The sequence below is a fragment of the Podarcis liolepis genome (assembly GCF_965112155.1).
Source record: "Podarcis liolepis genome assembly, chromosome: 2".
Lineage (NCBI taxonomy): Eukaryota > Metazoa > Chordata > Lepidosauria > Squamata > Lacertidae > Podarcis > Podarcis liolepis.
Window position 1 is genome coordinate 80,698,160 of NC_139555.1, and position 24,397 is coordinate 80,722,556.

The 24,397-nt window shown below is 43.5% G+C and overlaps 2 protein-coding genes across 8 annotated transcripts in view; one reads left to right on the top strand and one right to left on the bottom strand.

The window, feature by feature from the left end:
* FGD3 (FYVE, RhoGEF and PH domain containing 3) overlaps window positions 1-7,902 on the bottom strand; it is a 104,251-nt gene extending 96,349 nt beyond the window's left edge. The window contains exon 1 of one of the 2 annotated variants that reach the window (XM_083489236.1): window positions 7,639-7,902. In XM_083489236.1, the coding sequence (XP_083345362.1) occupies window positions 7,639-7,651 (13 nt within the window). In that variant the 5' untranslated portion in view covers window positions 7,652-7,902. The remainder of the gene's footprint in view (window positions 1-7,638) is intronic. The other variant, XM_083489235.1, reaches the window with a different exon arrangement.
* On the top strand, window positions 7,448-23,784 carry LOC310700216 (uncharacterized protein). Of its 6 annotated transcripts, XR_014522481.1 has the most exons (6): window positions 7,965-8,053; window positions 16,230-16,337; window positions 17,382-17,498; window positions 19,354-19,427; window positions 21,206-21,334; window positions 22,514-23,784. XR_014522481.1 is itself a non-coding variant. In XM_083489456.1 (4 exons), the coding sequence occupies exons 1-4, from the start codon at window positions 7,550-7,552 to the stop codon at window positions 22,614-22,616; spliced, it is 333 nt and encodes a 110-aa protein (XP_083345582.1). In that variant the 5' UTR covers window positions 7,448-7,549; the 3' UTR covers window positions 22,617-23,784. The 6 variants fall into 6 exon arrangements, 1 of the variants encoding a protein (XP_083345582.1); XR_014522485.1 differs by lacking the exon at window positions 7,965-8,053 and having other exon boundaries at window positions 15,727-16,337; window positions 21,231-21,334; XM_083489456.1 differs by lacking the exons at window positions 7,965-8,053; window positions 16,230-16,337; window positions 17,382-17,498 and adding an exon at window positions 7,448-7,576.
* The last annotated feature ends 613 nt before the right edge of the window (window positions 23,785-24,397 follow it).

A 24,397-nucleotide genomic window follows, 5' to 3' on the forward strand; every position in this document is an offset into this window, starting at 1 on the left:
AACAAGAGTGTGGATATAGATCACATTAAAGCACACACAACGACACCTGACCTGTACATGCAAATGTAAATGTAACCTAGCAGGGCAATCCGCACACAAAACCTGGTTTCTATGGGATTAGGACAAGTATCTATGGCAAGATTGAGGAACCTGCAGCCCTCCAGTTGTCAAAACTCCAACTCCCATCAGTCCCAGCCAGGATGGCCAATGGTCAGGGATTATGGGAGCTGTAGTTCAGGAGCATCTGGAGGGGTATCTGTTCAAGCCTTTAGTGTTTTGGCACCTACCCATTGGAATCCCCCCTCCTTGAATATTACACAGGTGCCATGTCTGCTGTCTTTTTGCAGAACTTCCTCTTTAAACAAGGCTACTGCATTGAGATCTTCCCCAGTCTGCAGCTGTGTTGGAATTATTTTAAAGATTAATTATTATTATTATTTTATCATTTGCTTTTTCCTGCTCTGGGCTCATTTGGGAGGAAGGGTGCAGTCTTAGACGCTCAGGCACATAATCTGGGTGCCAAATGGTTACAGTCGCCACAACAGCATGTCTATTTGCCAGATGGTTGGACTAGAAGACCCTTGGGGTCACTTCCATTGCTGCAATTCTATGTTTCTATGATCTCAACTGCTCTGCTTGACTGTAGCTTGCTCTTACAATGATTTACTTGTCCCAGTATGCAAGAAGGAGAAACACACACAGTGCAAATGGAAATGGTATTGGGATTAACTATGGGCTAAGGCAGAGGTTTTTAAATTTTGGTCTGTGAGTTCCATTTGGTTGGCCTGTGGAAAAGCTGCAGCACACTCAAAGTATATCTGTACTTCCCCTGCACTTACTTTCCTTGATGTGATGATGCCCAGCAAAGGGTCCACGATTCACACAGCAGCACAGAAGCACAAGAAATGCATCTTTTGATGTGCGTGAGTCTGCTGGCTCGATGGAGCTGTCAGCTGCCAATCTGGCACCCAGGAATCTCTACCTAGTTGCAATTGGACCAGCACCAGTAGCAAAATGCACCAGGCATTTTGCACCTGGGGAATTTCAAGCACTGGAGGGTGGGATACAAATTTAACAAAAGTTGTTCCCCATCCCTGAGTTATGGCAAGCTGGCTTAGCTTTAGATCCCAGCCCCAGCTTTCAGCATGCAAGAGAACAGTTTTGAACTCGATCCTAATGAGCTACTCTGAAGTAAATGTTGTTGAAATCAATGAACCTCACATTTGAGTTCTGAGTTAATGGTGCCAGCATTCATAAATAATTTACCAAACAGTCGTGTTCAGACTACAGTCTTATTTTCTATAAGCTTTACAAGTTGATAAAGGGCTGCAATGTGACTATTGAGGCCGGTATATTTAAGTTGCTTATGTCATCTAGACCTTTATCAGGTGGACTAGCTCAAATCAAGTTTGCAACAACCAAGCTATTTAAGGTGATGCCATTTTCATTAATCTATTAATATTATTACAAAACTTTACTTCCAAAGATTTGTAACTAGCTTTTAAAATGTGCACTGTAAATGGGAACTGGGTCTTTACTGTAGCAGCTGTTCTTGTGATTACATTATTACTTCTTTTAGCCATTATACATGGAAGATGGAAGATAGCTGTAAAACTGAATTCCTATTATGCATACAAAGTTAGCATTTGTTTGCAGGAATATTGTGCAGCTGCAGTTTAAGATATAAGGTACATCCCTACATTCCATTGAAAACAGAGTCTCACATTTCATCAGTTTCAAAAGAAAACGTTTCCATCCTTTACAGTCGTGGGAAATATGTTAAAACAGAGTTGTCAGACAAAAGAAGCCAAACAGCAAAGTTAGTAACAGTGCAAGATTGTCACATTTATAATTCTGAAATGCTGATCAGGGGTTTTAGACATTGCAGGTTTGCTCATAACATCCCAAAAATTAGCCCCCAAGATGTTATATTTTGCCAAAAGAGGGACTTGAACTGTGCTTACCTTATGATTCCTGGAAACCAACTGTTTCCTATAGTGTATTTTATCATTGTGTATTTTATTGCCTTTTTAGGAATTACACCAAAGTGGAGCAGCATGCCTGCTACACGGACAAATGAACAGAATACAATGCAATACAAAAGACTGCAAAAAAAAAAAAAATTAGAAGCCTAAACTATACTATGAATGGTTTGTTGAGCAAGGAACAATTGCCCTATAGGTTCTGCATATGTTCTTAAAGAACACAGGGACAAGTTGTCCGTGGCTTTGAAGTTCAAAAACATCAGCAGCTATTCCCTAGAAAACAATGGGGAGCTGGTATAAACTGGAACGCTAGTATAATATGGTGCTAGTATGTAACCCTGTCAGGAGATGGCCACCACATTCTGCACAAAATGAACCTCTCAATCAGTCATGAAAGATGTAAGTCTTTAAAGTGTAAGTCCCACTTTAAGGTTGCAAAGGTGGTCTACACAGCTGACTTGTAAAGGAGACGCTGCAGCCTTTTTAGAAGGTGGAATGGGGAAAAGCCCGTCTGGCCACTGTAAAACCAGCATTCAAGCACTGCAGTTAATGTAGAAATGCCTCAGTCCTGCGACCCTGAATGATCTAAGAAAGCCAAAAGTTCATAACTAGAATTCAAATCCCATAAGTCATAACTTAAGCTTCTCAACTTCAATCATCTCGGCTGCATCCTGCCTCCAACAAAACTGTACACTAGGTAACCCAGAAGTTGCTAACTTTTATTCCACGAGCACAGTGGTGCCCTTAAGGTCAGGTCTTCCGCTGGAACCCATGAAGTCTCTGCCATCATCACCCTCCCCACATGAAAATCATTGCTCACTCACTGCTCCCTTGGTCATGAAATGGTGAGGGTGGTTACCTTTTTCTCCCTTGCAAAGTATAGATAGCTGAATACCAAAGTTGGAAGAGGGACACACTTCCCACATTCTGACTATGTACACATTAGCTCAAAACACAGTGGGGGACATCCACACACACACACACCCGCCATGAATTTCAAGTGCATTAGCACTTGCTGTACACACCAGAGAGGGAGCAGGGGTGTCTTCACCCAATGATGTTTCCACTGTCCATTACCTGCAACTCCCCCCCCCAAAAAAAAACCTATTCAAAAAAGCTGTTATCTGTGCATGTACAACAGCTGTCTGAACTGTACACGTTGCATTTTCAAATTGAATGGAAGGTAGCTTAAAGGAATACAGTGGTACCTCTGGTTACGAACACTTCTGGTTATGAACACTTCGGGTTACAAACTCCGCTAACCCAGAAGTAGCTGCTCCTAATTGCGAACTTTGCCTCAGGATGTGAATGGAAATCGTGCATCAGAGCCACGCACACAGCGGGAGGCCCCATTAGCAAGAGAGCACCTCAGTATAAGAACGGTTTCAGCTTAAGAACGGACCTCCGGAACGAATTAAGTTTGTAACCAGAGGTACCACTGCACATCAAACAAAAGTACTTATCAAGACTCTATAGGATATATATGGATTATGGCAAATGTCATGTGTATTCAGCTTCTAACACCAGTGGTGGGGCACATGGGAGCCAAACAGTGATGGGTACTCAGCCCCTCTTTCTTTGTGGATTTCATGGCTCAGAGTAATTCTACTGAATCTGACTTTTACCCAGATAGCAGACATATTTCAAATGGCGTGGGGTGTGAGCTGATGCAGGGGAAAGCAAAGAAAAGGGAATAGAAGAAATATTGCCCACAGCACTTGCTCAAAAATCAATTTGTGACCCTCAGCCCTAAACAGGTTGGAAACTCCTGAGGTAACCTGTAGCAGTAACTGTAGAAAAAACGAAGGAGGGATAGAGTAGGTATCAGGTGCCAATAAACATTATGTCTGTCCTCTCACCTACTGGACTTAATTACATGTTGAACGGAATGGGGAGACAAGATGGAATCACAATGGAACTCCAAATGCAATGACCAAGAGAGTGGCAAGGCAGGAGGGCCTCCTCCATTGGCCTGCCTGGGATGAAGTGCCAGTTGGCTCCTCTGTTCCATGTTGATGACTGAAAAAAGCAACACAGATCCAAGTTGGGGTTTTTTTTTTTTACTTTCTAAGCCTACCGTAAATCAGGATTGGGTAACCTGAGACCCAAATGCAGACTTATAGGCCTCTTTCTCTAGACCCTGCTTCAATGGATGCCTGAAGAGATGTGTATTCCTGTGTGTGTGTGTATAGCCCCTTGACTTCTGCATGGCTGGGATGTAATCTACTATACAAACACTAGAGTTCCATGTGTTGTTCTGCCCCTTTTTGCCTCAGGCCCTACCCATCAGTGGCATAAGAACATAAGAGGAGTCCCAATGGATCAGGCCACCAGGGTCCATCTAGTCCAGCAACTTGTTCTCAGTGGCCAACCAGATGCCTTATGTAAAGCCCATAAGCAATTTCCCCACTTGTGCTCCCCAGTTACTGGTGTTCAGAGGCATAGCACATCCCAACCCAAACTGCAGGAAGTACACAGCCATCACAGCTAGTGGCTGTAGACAGCCTGCCTTCCATTAATTTGTCTAAAACCCTTTTAAATCCATCGAGGTTGGTGGCCTTTACTATATCTTGTGGTAGTTAATTTCATAGTTTTATTATGTGGTGTATGAAGAAGTACTTCCTTTTGTATTTCCTGATTCTTCCAACGTTCACCTTTATTGGATGACACTAAGTTCTAGTGTTATCATAGAAGGAGGGGAGGACTTCTCTTTATCTACTTTCTCCACATGGTACATAATTTTATAGCTCTATCATGTCCCCCTCCCTTACTCACTTTTTTTTTTATATTAAAAAGCCCCATAGGTTGTTCCCAAAATACAAGGCTGTCCCAACCGTCTTGGATCTTATACAGGGAACCATCAGCTGTTCTATGTCATCCTCAAACCTTAAAAAAGCCCATTACATTACATTACAAGTGCAGACCTATATAGAGGCTGGGACAGGCCCCAATGACTGTGAACTGGCCACCTCTTTTCTTTTTGAAAGTGGGAGAGATATGCTGGACATTGAACTTCAACATGCATTTCAGAAATAGAAACTGTGGGAAATATGAGGTTTGCATGAACAGTTTCAAATGTTCTATAAATGTGTCTCATACAGTTTTCTTCGCTCTTTTTAAAATATGCTAGATACCTTAGTAAGCCAGTGGTTGTGAACAGGAAAAGTTAAAATAGCATTACATTCACTGCAATACCTCAAACAGGTTTCTAAAAGGGCAACAAATATATGCTATACACACACACACACTAGGGGAGGAACAGCAGGTGCAAATTTGGGGCCTTGCATAGCTGAAACACCCCCAAGCTGGCTGTGCGGCTGTCCTTGTGTGTTTTATGTTAATAGTTGTTTTCATTGCTGTTGTTGTTGTTTTAATAATATCTTTTATGCACATAGAAACTAGCAAGCACCCTTAAGAGAGGAAATGGGTTCAGTTTCTACCTTAGCAATTCTAAGAGAATAACAGGTCCAAGCCTTTAAAGGTAACCCTAACCTCACGGGTCGGGTGAAATCTTTAGAACCAGCTTCAAGCACTCCTGGGATGTCTCAAGATGCAAAATGCACTTGGTATACATTCCCACTGAACAAAAATTGAACGCAGCAGCTGTTCCAGTCTGCCAAATCTACCACACAATGATCCTGGCAGGCTAGATCAGCAGTCAGTTGTTAACTTGGACTTGTATCCAGGCCCTCAACGAAGAAGTTGGTTTTATGTAAGGGGAAAGAAAGAAAAAAGCAGCAGCACCCAAGATGTTTGGAACTATTCACAGCACTGAAGTCTCTGTCCCAGAAAGCAAACAGATGATAGACAATTAATGAAGTGATAGAAAAGAAAGAAAGGTGAACTTTTCACTGAATAAGTATACAGAGTTTCTTTTACTGAGCTTAGCTTTGGTTACTCATGTCTTATAATATGTACTATTCTGGTTGTCCCACCTCAAACTGGACATTTATTATATTTATAACCCACCCTTTAAGCCTTCAGTCTTCAACCTCAGGCATAGGGCTGGGAAAGATCCAGCTGAAACCAACCACTGAAGGAATCAATGAATTATACAGACCAATGGTATAAAACAACTTCCTATGTTTTCTGTATCGAAAAGGCTTTCAGAGTGGCTAACCAATTAAAATAATCCATTAAAACAATGAACTTCCTAACAAAAAAACAGAACATTAAACAATCAGGGGCTAGACATTAAAAGCCAGAGCCATAAGCTAGATGTTGAACATCTTCACTGTTAGGAAGCATTTGGGGCTTTTTAGCTAAAACAAAGGTAGAGATACTGTATTATAAACGCTGTGGAGAGACTGCACAGGCTTTTATAATACCAAGTCCATTGGCTCGGTTGAGACACCAGCAGCTGCCTTTGGCTCTCCTTCAGCTGTCACCTACTAGCAACCATTTCATCATCTCCATCAGATAAGCTGAGAGACCAACTCCTTTTGGCTCCTCCTCTCCCAGAACTGTTTCCTTCCCAGCTGGTTATAAGGACTCTGCAACTGGTGCCTGATTTTGCTTTCCCCTTCTCCCTCTTCATTGTTTTCTCCTTTTATGCCTCTCTCTCTTTTAAATTGTGAATCTGAAAACGGGGGCTTTCTTGTTTTTATTCACCTGGAAGCTGCTCTGGAAGCCCTTTCTGTTGAGGAACAGAGTCAGAATGATTTAAATAAATGAATCACCCAATGGAACTGAGAGGCAGCAGGTTCAACACAGCCAAAGCCAAAAGGTAGCACTTATTTACACAATGGATCTGCGCTTAATGAAATCTGCCACCGCAAAGTACTGTGACAGACACTAGCTTAAATTCATTTATCAAAAGGGAGTAAACCACTCAATGGAGAGTAGCTCCATGTTCAAAACCAGTATACCTGACAGTCAAGTGCTAATGCAAAAAGGGGTTGGCACTTGCCATCATGCGCTACACTGAGAACTTTCCAAGTATCTGTGGCAAGCTGCTACTGGAAGGACAACTACAAGACTAGTCTTAACCAACATTGAATTCTTAACCATCAGGAAGGGGTCTCCCAGTATTGTTGTTTGAAAAACGTCACGAACAAACTAACCACAGGTACAATCATCATTAAGATGCACATCAATCCAATCCTTTCTAATCAGACCAAGAAAGGAGGTCATGCGCCAAACTATATAAACCCCTGTCCTCTCCCTTTCTTCAACCTTCCACATTTTTCAGCAAGGTGTTTCCCTCCAAGGCAGAGCCAGAACAAACCATTTGGCGTCTACTGAGTGAAATGTGGGCCGCCGGATTTATTAGCAGGCAATCCAGGCTGGTTTCAAGGAAAACGCAGGTCTGGGCAGTCGGCTGATATTAACACTTCCAGCGAAACCTTGCATGTTGGAAGTTTTAAAAAGAAAACCCATTCACTCCAGCACATTCCGCCGCCAGACAGCCAGCTCCCCCCTCGGTCAAACCTTGAGGAAAGTCTTGAAGGAGGGGGGCAGACAGAGAACAATGCAGGGCTCTGGCTTCCGTGCAGTGAGATTTGGCAGTCCCAAGTCAACTTGCACGGAAAGTTTTTCCCGAGGCGCAGGGAGATGAGAAGCACATGCAAGCAGGGAGCCCTGGAAAGGGGGTAAGAGAGAGAGATTTAGCAAGTCGCTCCCCGAGTAGCAAAAGCTGCCACCCCAAGCTCACCTTCTGGCTCCATCTCCGTTTTCAGCCCCTCAGGAGACGCGCCTCCGCAGCTTTGGACGGGCCCTGAGGCGCACGGCTGAGCTGCACAACGGCGAAGGAGGCGCCCTCAGAAGGGGACGCGGGGAGCTGCTCGCCGTCTCTCCCGCGCGAGCTTTCTTTCCGGCGCCTGCATCTCGCCCTGTGGCACCGGCCGGGAGGAGGAGGAGGAGGGCGGCGGCGGCGGCGCGCGCCTCCCGACAGGGCTGCCCGCGACCGCGGTCCCCGCGGCTCTCGCCGCACACAGGCGCCCGCCTCGCCTTCCACACCCCCTCGCCGCCGCCGCGAGCCAGGCTCGTGCGCTGCCCCGGTTGGGGGCCGGCCGACGAAGGCGTGCGGCCCGGCGGGGAAGAACGTGCCCAGCCTGCCAAGGCGCCAGGTGCAGCCGCAGCACAGAGGCTGGCGGGAGCGGGGAAAGGGGGTGGGCGCCTTTTGGGTTCAGGTTTCTTCCACTCCCCGCTCGCATCCCACAGCCGGGAAGAGCGAGAAGCCTCTTCTGGCCTCGCTAAAAGTCGGGGGGATTGTGGGTAAAAAGAAGGCCTGAGCTGCCTGGGGAGGGGAGGGGAGGGGGGTCCCAACCTAGAGAAAAGTTTTGCCTTTGGTCTTTTGTTGGAGGGCAAAGAGTAGCCCCTCCGAAGCCTGGCGCAGCAAAAGCAACAAGGGTCTTGTGGTAAGACTCTGTTGTTCTTTTAAGATAAAACAACAAATATTCCTCAGTGTTCTGCACTCTTGGAGTAACTTGGGGGAGGGAGTCTTACTGCCAGGTCTTCTGCCAAAATGCCTGCCTATGAGAGGTGAAGCAAAGTGATAACACCTGGCAAATATTTGAGGAATGGGTGCCCTGGGCAGGGCCAGACCAATCATTATTTTATATTGTTTACTTATTTACAGTGGTACCTCTGGATGCGAACGGGATCCGTTCCGGAGCCCTGTTTGCATCCAGAAGCGAACGCAACCCACAGATCGCAATTTGCTGCTTCTGCGCATGCACGTGATGTCATTTTGACCGTTTGCGCATGCACGAGTGGCGAAACCTGGAAGTAACGCACTCCGTTACTTCCAGGTTGCCACAGCGCGCAACCCGAAAATACTTATCCCAAAGCTACTTCAACCCGAGGTATGACTGTATTCAAATATGCTCATCATTGTCTGCACAGTCCCAGAACTTGTTGTTGTTTAGTCATTTAGCCGTGTCCGACTCTTTGTGACCCCATGGACCAGAGCACGCCAGGCACTCCTGTCTTCCACTGCCTCCCACAATTTGGTCAAACTCATGCTGGTAGCTTCAAGAACACTGTCCAACCATCTCGTCCTCTGTCGTCCTCTTCTCCTTGTGCCCTCAATCTTTCCCAGCATCAGGGTCTTTTCCAGGGAGTCTTCTCTTCTCATGAGGTGGCCAGAGTATTGGAGCCTCAGCTTCATGATCTGTCCTTCCAGTGAGCACTCAGGGCTGATTTTCTTAAGAATAGATAGGTTTGATCTTCTTGCAGTCCATGGGACTCTCAAGAGTCTCCTCCAGCACCATAATTCAAAAAATCCCAGAACAAGAAGCACTAAAACAATTCACATTAGTTCATTTAAATCCAGTTTAATATGTAAACAGTCAGTACCCTAACAACATAAATACATCAGCTGAGCAAGGGGTGCCACTCTAATGAGCAGCATTGACTGAAAATTGAACTGGCCGTCACTTTCTGAAGGGTTGCCATATTTCAAACAGTGAAAATCTGGGCAGAAAAGTTGTTGAGCTATTTTTATCGAACAACAGCACTGCTGGCATGGGCTGCCATACATCTGATTTTTCCTGGACATTTTATCGATTTCCGCCCAGACACTGCTGCCGACGTATGGGCAACCCTACCTTCTGAAATGAGGCATTGGCCCAGGAGGTGCCCCGTGACATCTCTGTGCTTTGGTGATGGTGCTGATGGGTACTAGATGCACCCTGAACAGTATTTCCCACTACCATTTTAAGTTCCTAGCTTTCAGTCACGGTATGTTAAGGTATGTACATACAACTGGCAGCAATGAAACTGCTAGCACATTTGCAAAGCCAAGCAGTGTCCAGTATGGTTTCAAATTGGATGGGAGACTGTGTGTTGTGATGCTTGCATTGCAGTGGATTAGACTAGACTCAGCTATACAGCTGCAAATAAAACATTTTAAGTGTGTTTTAAGTGTGATATACAATGTGACACTAGATGGAGATGGTGAGCTTTGTAGAAAATTCAATGTATTTTTAACAACACCTTTTTAAAAAAGCATTTTCAGAACTTTTTTTATATATGTGTGTAGATTCCACCTAGATGACCCTCCGGGTCCCTTCCAACTCTACAATTCTATTATTTGAACTTGGATTTAAGTACCGGTACTTGCTCCCCTAAAATAGTCTTGGCCATCACTTTGCTTCCTCAAATTGTCTTACTCTGGCATCCTAGTGTATATCTGTACTAGAAAAGAAAGAGGGATATCTGATCCTAAACAAGGAGGTCACATCCACACCATACATTTAAAGCACATGACTCCCTGCAAAGAATCTTGGGAACTGTAGTGAAGTGTTCTGGGAACTGTGGCTCTGTGAGAGGTAAACACAGTCCCCAGGATTCTTTGGGGGTAGCCAAGTGCTTTAAATGTATAGGTTGGATGTGACCCATAGCACTTGAACCCACACTTCTCACACTTGTGTCATACTTGTATCACCTTTGACTCCCTTGTCATCCAAGCGTTCTGCCACCTCCCTCGCCAGTCTCTTACTGCCTACTAATGTAATTAAAGTGGGTTTTTTATGCTTATCTTTTTTGTTTTTAGCAATGCACTCCTTGATTTTTTTTCTTATGCATTCCTTCTTGTCTGCTTGCATTCCTTTTGCCAAAGTTGGTAATCTCTTTTCTTCTCATTTGAACAAGACTTCCATTTTTTAAAGGGTGCCTTCTTGCCTCTAATAGTCTCAGGATGATAATGGAGAAACTTGTAGCAATTAATTAGATTAAAATTATGTGCCAGATTACAGAGAGACATGTTGGGTCGGATAAACACATGTGTTTGTTTGTTTGTTTGTTTGTTTGTTTGTTTAAAGCTTTTTTTTTCTTTTACCCTGCTTCTTCGGCCAAAAAGGGTTGCAGTTCAGGTTACAAGACATAGGTTGTTACAAGCATAACAACAAAAGGGGAGTCCTTTGAGGGAGCAGATGGTCAAGTGGCAGAGCTGGAGGACTAAAGGTGACAAGAAAGTGTGGTTTGGGTCATAAGAGTAGTTAGATGCTGTGGGGAGGACCCGAGCTTTGAAGGTAAGGACAAGGGATTTATGCTGGATCCAGGAGTGGACAGAAAGCTAGTGTTGGGATTTAAGGTTGGGTATCATGGGAACAGAGCAACAAGGAAGGTGCATTATTTTGCCATGATATCTGCTGTTTTTTTATGAGCAAATGCTTATACGGTGCTATTTTTCAAGAAAAAGAGGTGCCAGAACTCATTATGAACGCCGCCCTTGGTTTTTTTTACAATGGCAATGGGCACCCACCTGAGAGGTGGCAGAACTGAGTTCTGGCAAGTTCCGGCTTGTGGGGGGGACGGACCCTGTGCTTATACATCCTACAGCTTTGTAGGATCAGGCCTAAAGTGTATTTCCTGTGTTTGGTTTCTTGGAGAGGAGGAGGGGATGCTTATCAGTGTGGCAATACCATTAATTCTGGAAAGCCAGTGTGGAATTAAAAGGAGGCTTATGTATCTCATTGATGAAAGAACAGGGTTGATGATCTTTCAGTGCTTGTGGTTTCCTTTAAGCTGCCACAGGAAACACTACAAAACCTGGGTGGGTAGGGGAGGAGGGGGAGGAGTTCAGCTCCAGTGCTCCTTAACTAATGTGGTTTGAATTTTATTTGCCTCCCAAGGCAAAATGTAAGGCTCATCTATTACTCATTGCTGCCATCTAATATTCTGCAGTAGAGTTGACATTACAAATCACATCAGAAAAGAGAACCTGCCAGAATGACTAAAAATTTAGGTTATACTTAATAAATCGTAGTCTCTGGCAGCTAATGAAAATGCAAATAATCACGGAGAAGCAGTGTTATTACTATATGGAAAAAGGACTTAAGCATTCATATACAACACCAACTATATATTTTCTTAGTAAGCAGTGTCAAAATACCCTTTAAAAAGAACACTTCATGGTACTTCCTGTGTATTAGGATTCCACATCTGTCATGTCGACCATTCTTTGGAGTATATTTCATGCAGGTAGGTGTTACAAGTTTCTGTTATGATTTTCCACTTCTTCAGCAATGATTTGACAAACAGCTCAGTCCTAATCATGTTTTGTCACTGGGTTAAGTGAGACATTTCCTGGTACTTCCCATCTCGCAATTAGAGCTGGAGATAATAGAATCTGTGGTATGTGGTACTTGATTTGAGGTTATCATTGTAAACACAGTATTTCCAGTAAACGAGGATAGCTGCTTTAGTTCAGATTTTATTTTTCAGTCTCTGGTGCAAAATGAAATATTTTAATGTGGAGCTTTTCTTCATTGTCTCCTTACTCCACAAGAGCAGCAAGACACATAATTCTGACCATAATGCATTGATATTGATCCAGACGGAAAACATTTTGTGCACAGTTCTGTTCTTCCTGGTGGTGTGCTTTTCACATTACTGAAGATTCCCAAAATATGCTCATGATAAATAAATCTATACATATAAATTCCTCTGCATTTTATGAGTCATCAGAGACTATAAACCACAACATCTGAAAGTAGATAGTTTCTCCTGACACAATTTTCATTTAAGAGATATGTGTTTCATTCACTGCTGTATGACGTAATCCTTAGGGTGACCCTCATGTGCTTTTGCCATCATATGATACTCTACTGAATGTACAAAGTGCTTCCTTTGTGCAACAGCTCCCTATTTATAAATGGCAGGATTTTAAATTAGAACCCACTTCCTTAAACAAGAATTTTTCTCATGAAGATGAATTAAAATTGTTGTACCCTGATTATTTATGAACTTTGCTACTGAAGTTCTTTGGACTAAGATCCTATCACATGTAAACAAACAGCAAAGCAGTGAACTACAATTATGCCACAAATGGGAAGCACAGTTACACTTACACCAAACTCTATGATGTTATTCTGGATGCAGAAAACTGAAATGTATACTAAGAAATGGCTTTTAGATTGCAAGTTTATAATAACTCATTGTCAAGCAGTCTATAACTCAGGAAACAGATATGGCTGGGGCTAGAGGAATAGGCTGGAAAAAATACTACAGCAACTGCTTGCTATTAAGACTTCCTGGGTAAGTCTAAACACAGGTCCCCTGAATCAAGCAACACACACAGTTCTCTGCCCACAAAGCTGTCCTATTCATTTAAATGCAGAGAGATGGTTCACATGTCCACAATTCACACATACGTTTCGGCTACCTTTATTGGAATTCATGGAGCAGCTCACCTGTGCACAAGCTCCAAGCGTACATGAGCACACAACCAGATCAGTAGGTGCACTTGTATGAACTGCTGCCACAGTTCAAACATAACAGAAAGATAACAGGACAGTTAAGGCTCTGTTACTGTGTGCAGCCTGATCCAATGAATGGCTTATTCTGATTCAGTCCCATTCAATGCAGTGGGATTTCAGCCTAACAGGGATGTTTCTCCTTAGCACAAGTATTATGTCTTTACTTCATGGAAATTGGTTCTTTACTTCAAACAGCAAGTGGCAACGTCTCAAAATTACCTAAACATTTTGATCTGTAAAGCACTCAAATGCTCTGGTTTGTTTGTAAAATATTATTGTTTTGTTTTTATTTTGTTTTCTGGAAACAGCTGACTTGAGCAGGTTTTTTGTGTTAATAATGTTGTTCTTTGCCATAAGTTAATACTTCTGATGATGCCCTTCACAAATAGCCCATTTCAAGGAACTTGCTGGCGGCTCTTCCTGTGTATGCAACCGATTGTGTGTGTGTGTATACAATACTCAAAGAGAATAAAAGCTTCCTGAGGTAAATTAGGCAGAGAAAGCAGTCAATTAGCCTTACATCACATGCCAGGCTTCATCATTAACTTCGGTAGTCTAGTCACTTCACCACACACTGTGGTCACACTGACATTGCTGCAGAGCTGGCAGCCCTTCACCCCTTTTCAAACACAGTCCCTTGTGGAGTGTTCCCTCAGCCACCCCTGGTCTCTGAGCTGCCCCCCTTGCCCAAAGAGAGGTGCCTCCTCACACTGCCCCACAGGGGCCTGGGAAGCACCCCCTGGCCAACCCCAGAGGCACCACTTGCCTGCAGAGCTTGTAGCTGGGACTGCTGCAACAAACAGCTATGCAAGCCTTTGGGAGACAGAGACACGAGAGAGCATCAGAGAAGGGAGGGAAGGAAAGAGGGACAGAGGCCAGTGTTGCCCGCGGCACCCCTGACCATCATTCAAGGCACCCCAGGGTGCCACAGCACACTGGTTGAAAACCACTGCTGTATAGTATCAGGCTTAGACCCATTAGGAGACCAGCAGGGGGAGTACTTTTCTTCCTTACTGGAGCACTCACAGCCAGGCTAGTGGCATACATTAGTAAGATTTCTATCACTGGAATATGAAAGGGGTGTTGCCTTTAGACATTATTCCTTAAGAGCTTTGTGGTGTGCACCCATATATTTTTTATTGATTATTTCAACGAAGGAAGAAGGGAGTGGTGGTATGGGAAACAACAAGACAAATAAATAAGGACAAGGAAGAGGCACAGAGGCAAAAAGCCAACATGACGACCACAACAAAAGTGGTCAAGAAAACAAAAAAGAAAGATTTTTCCCACAGAGAAGAAGACCTGTGCCAAGTTGACCAGAGCAGGACAGATCAGGATGACCAAGGGCTGGATGACTCCTCTTTCTCCTTGTTTGTGCACCACACAAGCAGCCCCTCACTCCCATGGATCTCTCTGCAAAAGGTGGCCAGCAAGGCTCCAGTGAAGACAGAGTCACGAGACAGTGACAGGCACAGGCAGAAGAAAAAGGCTGGAATGAATCCTGCAGAGGAGGAAGTTCCTCTTCCTCCATGATTGCTGCTGCTGGAGCCAATCACCAGAGACAGATGCAGGCAGAAGCTGCAGATCTGTTCCAGCCCTTTTATTTTTCCTGCAACCCTTTACTTCCCTTAATCCCCCTCCCCCTTAAACAAAGGGGGGTCTGCCCGAGCATTAGAGTGTGGCTGACACACCTCATGTGCACATCTATGCTTCAGAGTAATGTATGATTGTACAATAAAGAACGTACAGGGTGTGCTTTTCAAGGCTCCAGAAGGCCTCAAACAAGTGCTGTCCAGGCCTCCCCAGAGGAGGGGAACTTTCCCTGCTACTCTGAGCAGCTTGCAGTCTTGCTGGCAAGTCTTGCATATGTTGGTGGGGTGTGAGATTGCTCCCTAACTCTAGAATTCCCTCTCTTTAGAGGCATGCATAGAGAAATTGTTGTTGTCCTCCACTACACACCTCTCCAGCAACCACCAGGAAAGTTATCTTCCTCTGATGTTAATATATGGGCAGATGGATAGAGGACAATGCATTCTCAAAGATATCATGCTTTCTCAAAAATGGCATGAGAGACCTCTTTGTCATGAAAATACTCTTGTTTACTACACTTCTGTTGTTAACAAACCACTTTGACATTTATTTGTTTAAGCACACCTGGACAATGCTAAGCATTCTTGTATATGCAGTCCTTGTTGTCTCCTCCACCCTCTTATTTACCATCAAAGCAAATATTTGATCATCTATTACATCTGCTGCCTCTGCTCTTCAGAGCGACAGTGGCGAGCCAAGCAATTGGCTGCTTCAAGTCCAAAGGCAGGTGGTCACACAAATATAATTTAGATTAGAGTGATGACCAATATAGATGGCAGCTGGTGATGCCTTCCTGCTGAACTACTGAGATCAAGAGGAGAAAAATACAGATGAGGTCTCATCCTTGCCATTATACACAGCACTAGCTCACACCGATAACCATCCCTCATCGCTGAAATAACAATAATAACAGTACAACCCTAAGCATTCTGATTGAGCCTCTTGGCCTTGCCAATCAGAAGGTTGGTGGCTCAAATCCCTGTGATAGGGTGAGCTCCCGTTGCTCTGCCCCAGCTCCTGCCAACCTAGCAGTTCGAAAGCACACCTGTGTGAGTAGATAAATAGGTACCGCTGCGGTGGGAAGGTAAATGGCATTTCCGTGCGCTCTGGTTTCCGTTACAGTGTTCTGTTGCACCAGAAGCGATTTAGTCATGCTGGCCACATGACATGGAAAGCTGTCTGTGGACAAACGCCATCTCCCTCAGCCTGAAATCAAAATGAGCGCCACAACCCCATAGTCGCCTTTGACTAGACTTAACCATCCAGGGGTCCTTTAGCTTTAGCTTTTTTACACTCTAGTAAAAATGTTTAGGTTTCAGTGTAAACATCTTTTTTTAAAAACGTTGGTCAGTAGCTAGTTTTTCTGGATGGCTACTATGGGAGGACAGAGTTCATAGACTTGCATCGAGTTCTGTTAGTATAGCTGCCAATTTCTTTTCTTTAACTCTAGGTAACAGGGAAGGAGGCGAAGCTTCTCATATGGTCAGATTGGGCCTGGGACCTCCAGTTGATGATCCCTCCCTTAAATATTGTATACAAGGGATAAAGGATTTATGAGGTGAGCCTATCCCACACTGTAGCAATGAAGAACTTTTTACAGGCCTTCTGTTTGTTTGCTGTATTGGATTAACATATTTAAATAAAACAATAAAAGTTGGGCAGATGAAGCAAAGTTCCTTTGTAGGCTTACCACTGGAAAGCAGAACCTTTGAAGTCCAGCTCTAGTTCATCAGCTGATTTTCTACGCCCAGGAGGCAAGCAGCACACACACATGATATCCAGAGATTTTATATAATTTAAGAAAGGCATAAATGATGCCAGATACAGTATTTGTTAGCTTGCCAATATTTATAGCAACTCACAGAAGCAGGGTAACTACTGTAGGCCACAGAAAATACATACAGTGGTACCTCGGGTTAAGTACTTAATTCGTTCCGAAGGTCCATTCTTAACCTGAAACTGTTCTTAACCTGAAGCATCACTTTAGCTAATGGGCCTCCTGCTGCCGCCGCACCACTGGAGCACAATTTCTGTTCTCATCCTAAAGCAAAGTTCTTAACCAGAGGTACTAGTTCTGGGTTAGCGGAGTCTGTAACCTGAAGCGTATGTAACCTGAAGCGTAGGTAACCCGAGGTACCACTCTACTTTCTTCCTTGGATTGTACACTCTAAATACAGTGGGGAATGATATCCAATATCACCTAAATGGATTTCTGCTTATGCAGCAAGACTTCTCCTTCTCTTCCCCCAAGCGCCTTCCCAAGACACAAACACACACCAGTCTCTTTCAGAGGGTCCTCCCTTCTCCAGAGAATTCTGCTGGCTAACATCTAGTGAACATTACACAAAAGCAAGTTTAAATTGAAAACAACACATGAAGAGCTGTGGCCCAGAACTTCAATAATACCTTGTGGAACCATCATATATTTGTTTAGATGCATGCAAGGGTCCATGCTTGAAAATAATGCCTCACCCTTTAAAAACCAAAATCCCAGGTATTACCAGTTTAAGAAAGATGTGCATCTCAGAAGATTGCATGGTCCTATTGAAAAAAACCATACACAAATAACAACCTTTTTTGTTTTGTTTTGTTTTTGGCAAAGGAAACATTTCTTCTGAGACACAGTGAAGGATGAGGGTGCAGTGAGGAGTCAGGTGCCCCAAATGGAAGGGAATTTAATACAGCGGTTTGACATCTCCATCTACTTGCATTGATTGTTGTAAGACTATTTTGTGCAGTACTACCATCTAGTGGTCCCTTTGTAGCATGTCTTCTAATTATTTTTAATTCTTTAATTCATTGCATAGGAATGTTTCCTTGAATTCCTCGCTAGTATTAAAAAGTACCTAGCAGTTTCTGCATGGAAGAGAGCCATCCACAGTTAAGTAGCTGTTCGCCCCCTTCTTTCCAATAGTAATCCTGTGCCATTAAACCATAGCAGCAGGAGGCCGTAACCTAACCAGGGCAGCTTTTCTCAATACAGGTAGGGCTGCAGTGGAGAAAAATGACAAACCTGGTCCTGAAGTCCTGCTAAGTAAAAGTGTTATTACTTACATTAGCAACACCAGCACTCAAGGTATTGTGTGCTGCTGAGCTCAGTTGTTGCATTTTGGCCCTTCTGTGTCTCCTTCCTTGGAGGGAGTGATCCCCCTCATTATTATGTATTATCATGTATTATGCCTGCTTCCAGATTGGTACCACACTACTGGCTGGCACATAATTCAGATATTATTTTTGTTCTTTGCCCCCTGATACAGGGAGGTGTGTTCCTTGATAACCTTGCTTCCATGTGTTGTCCTCAACTCTGGGTCCTGTTCTTCTCCCTCCAGGGTTCTGTGTGTTCCTACCCAGGAGTTAAGATCTGTGGGTGAAGTCCCTTCTTACTCAGGGACTTGTGAGAAACTGTTCTCAGCTGCAGCACTTCTGCCCTCTTGTCACCTCTGTTGATAATTAGACACCAGGTCCAAGTGTGGCTCATTACTCAAGCTTTTGAAGCCTAACTTTGAGATATCACTGCCACACAACTTAAAAGTTGGGTATATGGAGTTTATGTATTTCCCCTGTTTTTATTGTATATGGTCATTTAATCAGTAGCTACTCTGAGATCTTTAGAATAAATACATTTAGAAACAGAAGAAAGGATCCCTCTGCTAAATGCTACATCATAGCAACCCTGAATTCAAGGGCCAAATATTCATCATCCATGTACTCAGTATGCTTTGTAAAAGACAGAGTAAAGCAGAGAAAAGTTAAAAAGGTAAAGGTAAAGGGACCCAAGACCATTAGGTCCAGTCGTGACCGACTCTGGGGTTGCGGCGCTCATCTCGCTTTATTGGCCGAGGGAGACGGCGTACAGCTTCCGGGTCATGTGGCCAGCAGGACTAAGCCACTTCTGGAGAACCAGAGCAGCGCATGGAAACGCCGTTTACCTTCCCGCCGGAGCGGTACCTATTTATCTACTTGCACTTTGACGTGCTTTCAGACTGCTAGGTTGACAGGAGCAGGGACCGAGCAACGGGAGCTCACCCAATGGGGGGGGGGGATTTGAACCGCCAACCTTCTGATCGGCAAGCCCTAGGCTCTGTGATTTAACCCACAGCGCCACCCACTTCCCTAAAGCAGAGAAAAGTTACGTGAGAATAATTGTCCAAGGGCAGTGAGCAGAAAAGCACACCTCCTGACAGTCTATTTATAATTGCATTCAGATCCCCTACCTGCACTAGATGTTAGGCAAGCACAAACGTTGACTGGTTTTAGGTGCTTGCTGAAGAACTGGGCTGCAATCTAACTTCTGAGTAGACATGGTGAATATTGTAATGTGTGTTTTCTAAACATTCGCTTCTGTAATTACCTAGCTCACAGTATTTTAATTTTGTTACTGTGGATTTTCTGGTGGGGTGGGTGTGTTCTTGTACAGCTTGGTTCTTATTTAATTGTTGTAAACCACCTGGAATTTTCCATGAAGAAGGATATATATATATATATATATATATATATATATATATATATATATATGAAATAAAAATAGTCCCAAGTTTGATAAGAGCAGCTCTACTTCTCCTTTTCATCTGCAGGTGTGGCAGTGGATGTGCTGCACTGTTGTCTTGCTCGGTAATGTACTGGATGAGAGGGAACAAACTGAATCCAGGTCAGATTGAGGTACTGTTTGTAGGTGGTTCCCTAGACTGGATGGGTGGCAGGTTGCCTGCTCTTGAGGGGTTCCACTCACTCTGAAGGAGTGGGTACATAGCTCAAGGGTACTTCTATATCCTCTGCTGTTGCTTGAGGCTCACTCAGGTGGCATCGGTGGCGCAGAGTGCCTTCCATCAGTTTCAGCTGGTGGCTCAGCTACATCCCTATTTGGACAGGTATAGTTTAACTTCTGTCATCTATGCTCTGATAACCTCTAGGTTAGATTACAGCAACATGTTATACATTGGGCATCCTCTGAAGATGATTCAGAAACTTTAGCTGGTGCAGAATTCAGTGGCTAGGTTGTTCATCAGGGCAATGCGGTATGAGCATATTACAATGGATCCTGGCCCAACTGCACTGGCTGTCAATTAGTTTCCAGGCTCAATTCAAAGTGAGGTTTTCACCTATAAAGCCTTAAATGGTTTAGGACCACAATTCCTCAAGGACCATCTCTTCCCATATGAACCGACCTGGATCCTCCACTGTGAGAGGTCTGGAGGGTGGCAACATGAGAACAGGCCTTTTCTGTGGTGGCTTTCCACTTGTAATTTCTCTCCACAGAGAGGATCACCAGAGAGGATCATTACGTATCTTTAGGTACCAGATGAAAATGTTTCTCTTTAACCAAGACTTTGGCTAATCAACATTCTATGCCCTTTTAAATGTGTCTGTGGGATGGGGGTTATTGTTTTTTTCTTGTTTTATTATGTATTTTGGGTTCTATGTTGTGAACCACCCCCCTTCAGATGAAGGGCAGTATGCAAAATCAATCAATTAATCAATCAATCAGTCAGTCATAATAATAGTCCTTTTATTCCCACTTACTCAAATGTAAGTCTAGGCTGGGAAACAATGGTGTGAGCTTCACTACTAAACTTTGTTTTACTGAGCTGTTTTTTATTCTTATATTATTTTGTTGTTGCTTTGTTTATGAACTGCCTTTGTACTTTTTGAAATGAAAAGTGGTATATACATGGTTTTAACAAATAGTCAATCAACAGGGAATTTAATTTTTTAACATCCATACCCAATACTGTATCAAATAGAGGAAGCTGACTCCCATATTTATGGTCCCCTGTATAAAATGAAAAACATGTATGGTAATTCATTCACACAGAGAGACTCGCTCCACTTTTCACCTAAAAATATCTTAGAAAAAGCAAGCCAGATGTGGCATCTGAGTAAGAAGCAAACAGGATACACAGGAAGGAAAACCTAGAGGAGAAAGAGGCTCCAGGTATCACATTCCCTGTATAGATAGCCCTGCTGTCATTGGTTGTGATAAAGAGCAGTTGCAGAAAGAGGAGATGTCAGGAAGTGGTTCTGTCAAAGTGCCCAGAATAGCCAATAAATTTGCAGAAGGTGATAATGACACTTGTCTAGGCTAACAGGAATAAACTGCTAGCAGTGCCTGAATTGTTGCAATGCTGGTGCTGGTAGCTTTATGACACAAGGACATTGAGGGATAATAATGCACTCTGTGCAGTATGGAGGACATACATGCACATGCAAAATTATTTTTGAAGATTTAGTTGTGAAGCTTTTGTTTTCCTGTTCATGAGTTTTATACAACCTGGGGTGCCTTTTTCTTTTGAGGAGAGAAAAACGCAATTAATCTCTTTCATGAATAAGCATATCTGTCAATATGATTTAAAAACAAAATAAATAACCTTGGGTGAAGATGTTTTACAACCATTTAATTTGTTTATCGTATTTTGTATTTTCTGACAGTGGCTCTGGCTTGGCTCTTTTCCAGCTCTGCAACCTGGGGTCTTCTTTCAGCGACGGGACACATTCCTCCTGGGGAACTAGAAGCCGTGTGGACCACCTGTCAACAGTGAGCAGGAACCAAAGGCAAAGGTGAGCAGGATTGCAGCTCTTACTATTGTACAGAAGGCTACAGTCCAGCTAGCTGGGTCTTCTTCTACCGAGGCAAACAAGAGGCATTAGCTTAGTTCAAGGGCCAGGTAAAAGCATTGGATAGGGCATAGAGCAGCACCAGGAAGGAGTGTGGTCTGGGAGGTATATGACATGGCTAGCCCTGAGGACCAGAGGGGCCTGCTCAGGCTCCATCCAGCCCCAGGCCTGAGGTTCTCCCACTACTGCTTTAGCTGGAGATGACAGGAAGTGAACCCAACACCATTGCAATGCAAGGAACGTGCTCTGTCTCCAAGCCACGGACTCTCAACCTGCAGCCCAGCTGAAACAATTGTTTTATGTGGGCACCATTGCCATTCAAGGGAGTTCACGGTGAGTTCCAGCACCTTTTCCTAAAAAAAAACAGCACTGGGTAGCTTAATTTTTGCAAGCCAGACTCCAAAGCCGCAGACCCTCTTTTTAGAAAGCCCACCCCACAATCTGCAATATCTCCAAATTTATGATCTTCTTTACAGTATATGGTTGTTGTGAGAACTGCAGATAGCAAAATGTGAAGCACTCTACAATGCCAGATAAAATGCCCTAGTAATAGGGATTTATGTGGAATTAGAAGTAAAAGAAAATGGAGTGCCAAGATTTCAGATGGAAACAAGAGCAGGGGAAAATCACTCTCAAATCGTGTGGCAGTTTTAAAACATCCCAAAGGATGAATCTTTGTCTGTCAGTCCATTTTGCCCCTGCCTTTTAACACATTTTTTAAGTCTATCTCCACTGGGCCACTTCATTTGGCATTGGAAAGGATTATGGTGGTGGTCTGATTCTAGTTCTGTATAGCCCAATTCCACCGTATTTACTTGAAAATAAGCATCACTGTCTTAACCGCAGATTGCTAGTTCCACTATCTGCATTGGACAGGTGGAGAACTATCCTTCAAGGACAATGTAGTCACAGCATATCTAAGAAGAGACAATAAACAAGACAGTGTGGCTGCAAAACATGGCGTCATACTGCCTATTTTTACTCCACTTATCTCATGAAGCTTCAAAGCAGCTTATAATAAATAATACAGTGAAAATGTTTCTGACATAAATGAACACACAAAGGTGGCTGTCTTCCACTTGATGTGTTTTCTTTCTCCTTTTTATTGGTTTCCTCCTTCAGCAACAGGGCTGTAAACTTGGTTTGCTGCTCTGAAGAACTGCCCTCTCACCTATCTATCAGTCACTTCAGACAGAAATGGTGTTCCATATTTGGAGATATTTGAAAATGAGTGTTGGAAGGCTGCACAAGTGGAAGGGAGGCTGAAACCCTCTGCATTCTTTGCCAGCTTCAGATTGTTCCCCACCCTCCACACTAAGAAGTTCTAATATTAACTGTGCATCTAATTTAATATCATCTATGCCTAATATTATGTGCAAATGTACTAGGGAAATAGTACAGGGCTGGTTGCAGATTGTAGATACAAAGCAATGAAGGTTGCCCAGTATGTTCAAAGGATGCGCTTAACTAGGACTTTGTGGCACAGCCCAACCTATGGCTTTTATCACTTTTGTGATGTCATGGTAGCTGGGTGCATTGTTTCTGGGTAGAAATGTTGCCCATGAGTGCTGGTTCCTTTATAATATCTAGGTAGTGTTGCACTTACTGCCAAAATGAATTCACTTTTTACACCCTCCTAGGCAAGAGAATGCATCACTGCTGCCATCTCCCTTTCAGAGTCAGGAAAGTGGGCTACAGAAAGTCCATATTCTTCCGCAATGTGGCATGCTAGGAAGGCAAATAATTCCAGCATTCCCTGGAGTTAACAAAACAGTGATGGAATTCAGCAGCTCAACGGATCAGTCACCTAGTTCTTTTAAACTCCGTCTTGCTCTCATAACAAATGTCTACACTATAATTCGATTTTTTTTTTGTCTGTGAAGAGCGTCACTATAGGCAGGCAACAAGCACTCAGCATTAAATTGTTGATTGTTCATGACAGGTGGGAGTAAGCGTTAGGTTAATAGAAGGTTCCTCGCCCTGAGATTAAGCAGAGCAACATCTGTCAGGCGGAAGTTCTACCCTTTGCAAAGATGCAAGCTTGTAAGCCCTTGTTTAACAACAATAATCAGACCTGCATCTAAAATCAACCCCTTAATAGTGTTATTACTGATGACACCCTTCCTTTTGCTTCATGTAAACCTGAAACGCCCAATTCAACATAAGAAAGGGAGAGAGAAAATGTGTGCCAAGATAAATAGGTATTGTTTTTGATGTGGACTAAATGTTTCTCCTGATGAACTATTTTACTAACAGGTACATTGATTTAGATTTGCTATGACGGCTGCTGGAATAAATCCATACAACCTTTTCTGTTCCATATCCAAAAGCAGAAAGGCTTGTTTTTTTATACAAGTTACATTGGATCAACAATAAAGATCTGTTATCAAGAAGCTTGGTTCAGCTGATACTTTCCATACGTTCCCAAACTATGTGTGTGGTTTGCTTTTGCTTTGAGTAATGAGAGTTTCATTGTGGTAGCAAGGGCACCTCAGAAGTGCAAGCCATGGATAATCCAAACATGTGCCACCCACAGACAGGAGACTCTACTTACCTAGTTGATTCCGGGAACCAATTACCATATCTCATGCAAGTATTGCCTATCATTTGGCCATGAATAATCTCGGCCAACAAGCATATCTGCTTTGAGTAAACAAAATTTGACATGTTCTGAAGAGTTTCAAGCTCCTCCCCTTTCAACAGGTGTGGCTATCGCTGGCTCTCCAGAGCAAGTACACCAATATTGGTTCTCTGTTCGATCATTGCTGAGCAAGGTATTTGAAGGAAATGCCGTTCTGTCAGTAGCATGCAATCATCTTCATTAAAGATCCCAAGAGCAGCATGAGCCCACTTCAAGAATCACTGGTGTGCACAGAGCTGAGCTAGCCCTATGATAAGGGAGAGTGAGCCAGCTGCCTCAGGCGGCAGTTGATGAGGTGCAGCTAGTGGCCGGAGCTGTGAGGGCCATGTGGCCTGTGTTGTACCCTCTATGCTAGCCTGCTGCCC

Coding starts and splice junctions, on each gene's coding strand:
- LOC310700216 (XM_083489456.1), top strand. CDS start 7,550: ATGCAAGCAGGGAGCCCTGGAAAGGGG. Junction 7,577..19,353: donor CAGGGAGCCCTGGAAAGGGG/GTAAGAGAGAGA, acceptor TTTCATCTGCAG/GTGTGGCAGTGGATGTGCTG. Junction 19,428..21,205: donor AGGGAACAAACTGAATCCAG/GTCAGATTGAGG, acceptor ATTTTCTGACAG/TGGCTCTGGCTTGGCTCTTT.